We start from the raw sequence: 10441 nt of genomic DNA, 5'->3' as shown, positions 1-10441 counted from the left end.
CAATGAATAAATCCATTTCCCTTAATTAATATGCATTTTAATTATTTAAAATTTAAATAATTATGTCGTCTTTAGAAAAATATTGCATGCTAAAAAAAAAAAAAAATAAGCTATTAGAACCTTGACTAAGTGTGTCTCATTATATTTTTTTTTAAGACACATCTCGGTTATAATTATATTATGTCTTTTTCTTTTATTTTTTTATTTTTCTTTATTTTTTTTTTATTTTTTTTTGCATGTTTTTAAAAAAAAAAATTTTTTTATCTTCAACTATGGAAGAAGATATTAAAAGGTTTGGTTTGGAGTTACTTGAGGAAATTACAGGTTTTAGCAGATCTTATGTTTTTGAAGAAACTTCAAATAAGGATTCTGCTAAAGTTAATTTAGCAGGAGTGGGAAAACTGAATGAGGAGAATTTAGAGAACTACATTATTTGGTTTGAAAAGTTTGAAGGAAGGGTAAAAATATTGGGGTTAACTAAAATTCAGGTATATATGATATTGAAATCGTTATTATCAAGAACTCATTTACAAAACTTTTATGAATTAAGTACCATTGTTGAAGTAAATAGTATGTTAGAGTTGAAGATTAAACTAGCTCAACATATATTTAAAGATAATGACATTCTGATTGCTCAATTAAAAAAATTCTATACATCTAACCGAGAATTAAGTATAAAAGATGCAATAGATTTATTCATCAAAGACTGCATGATATATTCTAATATCTTTTTATGTTTCAAAGAGATACATTTTTTTTCCGCAAAATATTTGTGGAAATGTTTTAGATTACGTGTCCCTGAGAATTATTTAATGTTGATACCTCAAAACATACCTAAGAATATGACTCTTAAAGAAGCCATATATTCTGCATTGGATATAAAGGTTCCTGAATCCAAATTAAGGATGAATCAAGACATTGTTGTATTTGCATTAAAACGTGAGCACGAGGCTGAACATAGAAAAATTTCAAATAGAAAGCATAATAAGTGTTATTGTTGTGATGAAACTGATCATTTAAAGAGAGATTGTGAACATCGTAAAAAGAAGTGTGATAATTGTCATATTATAGGGCATTTAAAAGTAGTGTATCCAAATAAAGTTTATAAGAGATAAAGGAAATGAAATAAAAGGTATGATAATAGATAAAAGATATGATATTATCTTCAAACTTTTTAAAAATGAAAGTGATTTGAAGAAAATATATATGTTTAAGAAATATTTAGAAAAGTTATCAGCCGAGAGTACTAAGCAAAGAGAAAGAGCTAGAGAAAAATATCATAGAGATAAATTACGCAATAAGGAAGAAAAACTTTTTAAGAAGAAAAATAGAATTAATATGTTGAGTTTGGAAAATTCTGAAAAGGAAGAGAACGACAAAGAAGATGATTCGGAAAAAGAAAGAGAAGAGAAAGATATGTCTGTAAATAGAGTTCAAAGTGATAAAGGTCGTAAAGAACATAATAAAAAGCGTAATAAAATTGTTAAGATAAATGGGAAAATTATAAAAGTATTACTTAACTCTGGAGCTGATTTATGTACAATATCTGAAGATGTGGCTAGTAAATTAGAAATAAAATTTGATCCTAATGTTTATCCTTTTAAGGTTAGTGAAGTGGCAGCTAAATCAAAGGCGAACATGTCTGAAGAAGTCATAGTAGAGGCACAATCTACTAAAAGACAAGCCAAAGTGAAATTTGCAATAGTACCATCAGAGAAACCTTTTATATTGATAAGCTCTGATGATATGTATGATTTAGGATTTTGTATTACATAACAGAAAAATGTTGTTAATTATATTATGAGAGTAAAAATGGAACAGACTGAAGAAACGAGAGATACTTATCAAGTTATTATTCAACGTTTAGTTGATGGGACTGATTTAATTTCAGAGGAATATAAGAATAAATTACATAAAGAACTTGAGTCTATTTCAGTATTATGGAGAAATAAAATTTTAGGAACTACTAGTAAATACAAAATCTCAATTGATGTAAAAGGAAAACCTAAAAGATTTAGACTAAGACCATTGAGTGAAGAAATGTTAGATGAGTTACATAAAAAAATTGATGAAATGTGACAATTAGACGTAATAACTAAAGTTGATTATACAACTTGAGCTTCACCTATAGTATTAGTTAAAAAGAAAGATGGTGATTTTTAGAGTTACTATATATTACCATTATCTAAATAAATTTATTGTAGATGATATGTATACTATACCACATATAAAACATATATTTCAAATATTTTATGGAGCTAAATGGTTTTCTAAAATATATCTTAAAAATGGATTTTGAAATATAGCATTAGATCAGGATAGTAAGTCTTATACTGGTTTTATGGTACCTCAACGTGGAACATTTGTTTTTAATGTATTACCTTTTGATTGGAAAACTAGTCCTACACAATTTCAAACGATAATGGAAAATATTTTTATGGATTTGATTCGAGAAAAATGCATAGTTGTATATATTGATGACATCATCATATTAACAAAAACAATTTTTGAACATTTTATAATATGGAAGAAAGTAATTGCACTACTTATTAAAAATAATCTAGGAATAAATGTAGAAAAATGTGAATTTTTTAAAACTTCTATAACCTATTTAGGACAAGTAATCGATTATCAAAGGATAAAACCTTCACCAGACAGAATAAATACTATCATGGAAGCTACAAGGTCAAAAACGAAGAAGCAATTAAGATCTTTTTTATGAGCTGTTAATTATTATAGAAATTATATTATAAATTTCTCTGAATTAACATCTAGATTAGTTCCATTGACATCTAAAAAGAAAAAGTTTGTATGGAATGAAGAATATTCTCAAATATTTGAACAGATTAAAAAAAAATGGCTGAAATTACATCATTATCATTCCCTGAACCTGGAAAACCTTATATCATTTATACGGATGCATCTGACTATGCTATAGGTGCCGTTTTAGTACAAGTAGATGAAAAGATTGGATTTAATAAATTTATTCATTTTACTTCTAGAAAGTTGAATGATGTACAAAGGAGATGGAGCACTATAGAAAAAGAATTATTTGCTATAGTAATAACATGTGAAACTTTTGACTATTATATAAAAGGATCCAAAACTTTAATTAAAACAGACTGTAAAGGTTTAATAGGATTAGGGTCAACTAACTCTGGGAAATTATATAGATGGAAATTAAGGTTATCTGAATTTAATCTAGTATTTTAACATATTGATGGGATTGAAAATAGCTTATCTGGTTGGATTACTAGGCCCGTAGAAGATGATATTGAAAATTCCAATTACATGGTACTGCAGTGTTATAAACCATTTGAGGAAAATGAAGATTCACATGTTATACCATCAATACAAGAAATAGCTAAAGCTGTTAAGATGGACAATAAAGAAACACCAAGAGATGTGATATAGAAGGATCAATTTCCTGTACATTATAAAACAGGGAGATCATATATACCTGAAAAATATAGAGTTCATATAATGTATTGATTTCACAGTAGTAAATGTTCGGGACATTGTGGAGTTAATAAAACACTTAAGAAAGTTCAAAAACATTTATGGTGGTCTAATATTAATAGAGATATTGAAGAATATGTTACAAATTGCTTAGTTTGTCAAGTAATGAGCAATAAAAAGTTTAAACCCTATCTAAATCAATCTTTATCAAAACTGAATCTATTTGATATGATTTCACTAGATATAGTAGGACCAAGACAGTGGAAAGGAAAAGAATATTATATACAAGTAGCAATTGGTCATTTCTCACGTTTTATAGTGACTAATGTAACAGATAAGCTGCCTACTACTGTAGACGCCATTAGGATGTTAAAATATAATTGGGTTCCTTATTGTGGTTGCCCTAAAAGTATACTTACTGATCGAGGCCCTATATACATGAGTCAGGAATTTCAAAATTGTGTTATTAATGAGTTACAAATAAAATTGTTTCATACTAGAGCTCATTATTCACAAGGAAATGGTATAAATGGAAGTTCTCATAAAAGCCTAGATTACATACTTAAAACTTTATATACAAAAGATGATGTATTAATTTATAATAATACACCTCATGGTTCAATTGACAAAACTCCATACTTTGCTATATTTGGAATTGATTGTATATGTCCAGGTTTTTCTAGAATAATGCTTGAAACGTCATCAGAAGTAATAATTCTTCATTTAAAAGGTCGTTGGAAAAAGATATATAAAGATTTAAATAAAATTGATGAGAAAATGAAAATTATAAGAAGAGACATTAATGTAGGAGATATCATTTCATATGAACTGTCCGATTATGAAAGAAAGAAATTAGAACACTACAGTGGAAATTATCAATATAAACCTTATTGGTCTTTTCCTTATAGAGCTACAAAGGTTAATGATAATGTCTTACAAGCTATACCTATATATTATAGAGGTAAAGAGATACAGATTCCTTTAACAAAAGTGGTTAAGTCATAAAACTAGAGAAATATATGAGAATCAGCTAAAGAACTTAATACAGATTGTTGACAAGGATAAAAGAAAGTCTATGCCTACTAGCTCGTTAGAGCCTAAGAGTCATTTTGATATTTATGGAAAAAGTAATGTTATACCTGAGATAGTAGTTAAAGGAAAAAGTGGAAAGATATATAAAGATATACAAAAAGGTTTGGATATTGTAAAGTGGTATAAAGAACAAAGAAATAAAGTAACGTAGTTACTTTATCCAGGTGGTGGAGAGTTTGAATTACCTGAATATCAAAGGAATCAAATGAAACATTATTGTAGAAATGTACAATACAAGCCACATTATATATTCCTTCATAAAGAGATATATGAAATACAGTTGAAGAAGCTTATACAAATAATTAATAAATGTAAAAAGAAATCAGCATCTACGCAGACATTGAAAATTCAAGATTACCTTGATATTTAAGGACGAAGTAATATATCACAATATCAAAATGTTAACAATAAGAATAGAAGGATTAGCAATGATATGCAGAAAGGACTTGAAGTTATAAAACAAGATAAAGAGAACAAACTCTAAATAGCCATCATTACTTCCGCTAAATGGTGAATTATGGTTAATAAAAAATATTATTAACCTTTTATATAATAATAGTTACTTGTTCATAAGGAAAATAGAAAGTTAGCCATACATTCGACAGTTTTAAAAAAAAAAAAATTTTTTTTAATAAAATATTTAATGAAATATTTTTGTAAAATTTTGGTTGTCCAATCGAATTAATTTTTAAGCAATGCAAAAATTTAATTCTAAATTTAAAATAAAAACAGAAAGGATTTTGTTCTTATTAATATTTAACTTTTATTTGTTTTTAATAGACTTTTAATAACTATAATATAAATTTAATTTGTTTTAGCTAATTTAATTTTACATAATAATTTTAATGAGAATAAAAATTTTTAATAAAAATAAAGGCACATTTTCATTAAATAATTAAGTAAATGCCTCTAAAGCATTAATTACTCAATTATATATATTATACGCAAAAAAAATTATGTATTAGTAGCTTAAATATCTTTTAAAATAAGTGAAATTGATAAGCACATCTCTACATGTTTTTTATTAATTTGTTTGTTCAATAATCTAACAAAGTCATTGAATTATTAATTAATAAAACAATAATATAATCATATTAATTCATACTATAGTAAGTAAAGATATGGAAAGATCACTTCATAAGCTCCCCATTAATTTGATTTTTCAACCTGCAACTTTTACACGTAATATTTTTTTTTATTATATTAAAATTTCAAAAATATTAATAATTTTTTTTTTTTGTTATTCATATAGCATAATTCCTCTTGAAAATAGTAATCCTCTAGTTGTATATCGCTGTTGATATTTGGGAAAATCAATTAAATTGAGATAAATATGTATTTTTTTTTTTAAAAACGAAATTATTCAATACATAAAAATAAGTATGCCTTTTTATAATTGCAAAAAATTGTGTTTATATATAATTGGCTAATAAATTACACTATTAATCTTTAATGAAATAGAGTCTAGTAAATTATAAAGAAAATTGAAAGTTAGCTATGCGTATTTGCTTCTTGACAAAATAGCTATATTAGAAAAGTTAAAATAAAATAAAAATATTTCATTTTTGTAAATTGTCTTTTCTAATTATAATTCAAAATTTCTAATTTAAAAAAAAAATCTTTATTTTTTTTTTTTTTTCTATTACCGAATTATTTTTTGAATTTTGAAAATATTAAACTCAAAGAGAAAAACAGAAGGAATTTTTTTTTTTTTGTTAAATATTAATCCTATGTATTTTTGAAGTGGACGATAACTCTAACGTAAATTATTATTTTATTTAAAAAGGTTATTTTACATATAATTAAATGTTTTTATAAGGAATATTTATGTTTTAGGAAAAATAAGGATACATTTTTATTAAATTAGATAAATTCCCCTTATAAAATAATTAATGTATTATGAATAATAAAAATACTAAGATGAAATATTTTTATTTAAAAAGTTATAAATTTTTCATGGATGAACTATTCATTTGACATAATATAATGAAATTTATAAGACCTACGTATTCATTACAAAAATATCTTTATAATAAACAAAATTAGTAAAAATTGCTCTACGTTACTTTTATTAAACCTTGCTTAATACTTTTCATAAATCATTGAAAGGACTTTTAATAAATCAGAGCTCCTGCAATATTTAAGATACTTTTAATCTAATCTTATATATTTTCTTTTTTTAATGCATAATAATTTTAATTATAAAGATTATTTAATTTTATTTTTACATTTTATTTAGACTCATTCGTGTATTAGATAGAAATGATCATAAAAGATAAAGTATGCAACACCACATTATACTTTATTTCTAAAACATAGAAAAAAAATTCAGTTATATATAGTGCTCATAAGGGAAATGATAAGAGAAAAGCAGAGTGAAGAAATTATTTTTAAATTACTTTTACAAATTTCTAAAATTCTCTCGTAAAATTTTACTTTTTTATTTTTCTCCTATGTCTCTATTACATTTCCTTGTTCTACATAAGTGTTTTCTTGTAATTCATCTTGCTCATTCCTTGATAAGTCTGTTTTTATTCTCCCCTATTCATAGAATTTTAATTCTTTGTTTGTTAGTTTTATTATATCTTTTTTTTCTGAAAAAAATTTTTTAGCTCCTAAATCTAATGTCTTTTTTAAATAATTTTTATAATTCAATAATACAAAAAAATCCAACTAAAATAGCAAAAAAACATTTAGTATTTAATAATAGGATTTTTCATAACAATAAAAATTTGATTAAAGTTATAATAATAACAAAAAAACATAAATATTTTAAAGTTTTATCATTATTCTATAGAACTGGAAATTTGAAATATCTAAATTAAAAAGGTAGATGTAAAAAACTTTATAATAAAATCTAATATATATTTTTTTCTTTTCTTATATATTTTTTAAGTTGATACATCTGTAGTAATAAAATATCCAGTTACATGGGAATAATATCCAGGAAATAAATTAATATTCAGGACAAAGAAAGATATTCCTTTTCCTGTTCAATTTTTTTATAATTAAAATAATCTTTTTCAATAAAAATAAATTTTGATTTATCTTTTTTTTTTATTTTTTAGGGAGAGAATCAAAAAAAATAATTGAATTTAAAAAATCATTTTAATTTTAAAAAAAATCCAACTTGTTTTTATTGTGAATTTTTTTTTATATATGTATAATTATAAATTGTATTTACATATGATAGAGAACAAGAATATTATAGCAAACTATTTTAAAGATATTAATATTACTTAGTATTTATTTTACTTTATGTTACTAAAACTAAGTATTAAAACATTCATAATTATGTTAATATAAAATTTAATAAACTTTCAAATTATTAAAAAAAATTGTTTAATAAGTAATTTAATAAACTTGTATCATTATTGATATTAAATTTTATTTTATATGAACATATTTTATTTTTTCAGTTGTAATTGCTTTTTTTGTTATGGTAATATTAATAAATATGTATTTACGACTATTATTAATCTTTTCTTTCTGTTTAAACATTATCATTTTCTTTTGAAAAAGTATGTATTTGCATGTGCTCAATTTTATACTAAATCACAATTTTTTGTCATAATTAAAATGAAAATGTACAGAAAAATCTTTATATTATCATTAATAAAAAATTTAAATTATTATTTAATACATCCTTAATTTGTATTCCATAATATTTATCTTCTTTATAATTTTTATTATCAAATTGGAATTACAGCTATTTTTACAGTTTTTATTAATTCGTATATTCTTCTTATTCTTTTATTTTTTTTTTTTTCTGTTTTTTTTTTTTTTTTCAGGCATTTTCATTATAATATAATAATTTTTATCTAAAAATATTAATGCATGCGTAAATTTTAATTGCAATTTTGTTTCTTCCTATAAGTAAACATTATTTTATTAAGCATCATTATAGTGTTAAATTATAACAAAAAATAAAACTATAATCGATTATATTTATTATCAAATAAAAAATATTATCAATTATATTATCTTTAAAATTTATTTAATATTGTATATCTTAAAAATATACAGAATTAATATCATCATATTTGTAATCTGAATTATAAAGTAATTCTTTTTATATTTTCTGTTATTAGAATTAATAGTAAGTACATGTACTATTTGTAAAAATACTTTTAAAACCATTAGCATTGCTTATTGCATGAATATTATCCTTAATTTATTCCTATTTTAAAATTTTATTATTTAAATATCATCTCCACTTTTTTTTAAAGAAAATAAAAAATTAGCAATACTTAATTTTTGTTTTATATAAAATTTTAAGAAGTACATTTATAAATATTAAATATTTAATGTATATATGTTCAGTAATTCATTGATCTATTCTATTTTAATATTTAATACATAAAATTTATATATATATTTTAAGGTAATATTTTTTTGAACATTTTAACATTTATTAATTTTACGTAGAATTTAAAAATTTTAATTGCTTTCTTTTTTTTTTTAAATTATTATTAATTATATCTAAAAATAAATAAACTTATATAAAAAAAAAATGAGCAGGAAAAGTAATGTTATATCTAGTATTGATGGATTTTTAGGATACGATTCCCACGTTGCTAAAGGTTCTATTACTACAGATAGATCAACTTTAAAAATATACAATAAAAAAGAGAAAAAAAATATATTAGATTTTCTTATAAAGTTTTTTATATTTACCTTTTTAATTTGGATATTACAAGTTTCTAGTTCTGTAGGATAATGATAATGCTAAAAAATATTTATGTTTTGTTGTTATTGTTATAACTTTAATTAATTTTTTATCGCTATGAAAAATACTATTACTAAATTCTAAATGTTTTTTTGCTATTTTAGTGTGATTCTTGTAGATCATGGAATTATGAAAATGACTTAAAAAAAACATTAAATTTAGGAGCTAAAAGGTCATTAGCAGAAGGTGAAAATATAAAAAAACCAATAGGCGAAGAATTAAAATTATGTGAACATGATGTAATAGATGATCCAGAATCAAAAAATAAAAAAGAAGAGAAAGAAGAAAAAGAAAAAGAGGAAGAAGAAGAAGAAAAAGAAGAAGAAGAAGAAGAAGAAAAAGAAGAAGAAAAAGAAGAAGAAGAAAAAGAAGAGAAAAATAAAAATGTAGAATGTAATAATATTACTTTAGAGAGTTGTGCATGTATTTTAAATACTTTAAGTTTATCTGTATCATCTTGTCAACTATTTTATTCATTAATATTATATTCAAAAGATGTTGCTCAATTTGGTTTATTAATATCTGGATATACTACTCTTATACTTAATTTATCTATTTTGATTTACTCAATTTTATCAATTCTCGGAAAATTCCATATAAAACATAAGGAATTATAAATAACCTTTTGGCTGATAAAAGATATTTTTATCCTTCTATGGAATAATAGTTATATGGAAAATAGAGAGTTAACCATGTATTAGCTAGTTTTAAAAGAAAAAAAAATTATGACTATATTATATTCTCATTTTTGCATTGTTTTTGTTAAATTAATTCTTATTCATTAAAAAAAAAAATACACTGTCTTATAAAAGATTAGAGGATATTTTTTTAAATGTTTTTGTAAAATTTTTGTTGTCAAATTGAATTAATTTATAAAATAAAAATTAAATTGGATATTAAAAAGAAAAAACAAAAATAATTCTGTGTTTATTAATATTTAATATTTACATTTTTTTTAAAAGACTCTTAATAATTATAATATAAAATTATTATCCAGTTTTAATTAATTATTTTATATAATTGATTTAATAATTGGTCTATCAGTATCTTTGCTATATTATTGAAATAACAAATTAATAAAGAGCATGTAGAGATTTATCCACTTACTTATTGTGAAATTATATTTATGCTACTAATACGTAAATTTTATACATATAACTT

At 22.4% G+C, this 10441-nt stretch overlaps 1 protein-coding gene across 1 annotated transcript, besides 1 other annotated feature; it reads left to right on the top strand.

Annotated features, from left to right (window-relative positions):
* The first annotated feature begins 240 nt into the window (after window positions 1-240).
* Window positions 241-4728: a repeat region.
* Window positions 4729-9064: 4336 nt separating this feature from the next.
* PRELSG_0025500 (fam-h protein) lies at window positions 9065-9897 on the top strand (the record flags this gene model as incomplete). The annotated part of the gene is made up of 2 exons (XM_028675412.1): window positions 9065-9262; window positions 9385-9897. 2 exons carry the CDS (start codon window positions 9065-9067, stop codon window positions 9895-9897), a joined length of 711 nt encoding a protein of 236 aa, XP_028531139.1.
* Between the last annotated feature and the right edge of the window lie 544 nt (window positions 9898-10441).

The sequence above is a fragment of the Plasmodium relictum genome (genome assembly GCF_900005765.1).
Source record: "Plasmodium relictum strain SGS1 genome assembly, contig: PRELSG_00_v1_347, whole genome shotgun sequence".
In the NCBI taxonomy this organism is placed as follows: Eukaryota; Apicomplexa; class Aconoidasida; order Haemosporida; family Plasmodiidae; genus Plasmodium; species Plasmodium relictum.
The sequence above is the reverse complement of the archived record's forward strand: the minus strand, read 5'-3'. Positions and strand labels throughout refer to the sequence as shown.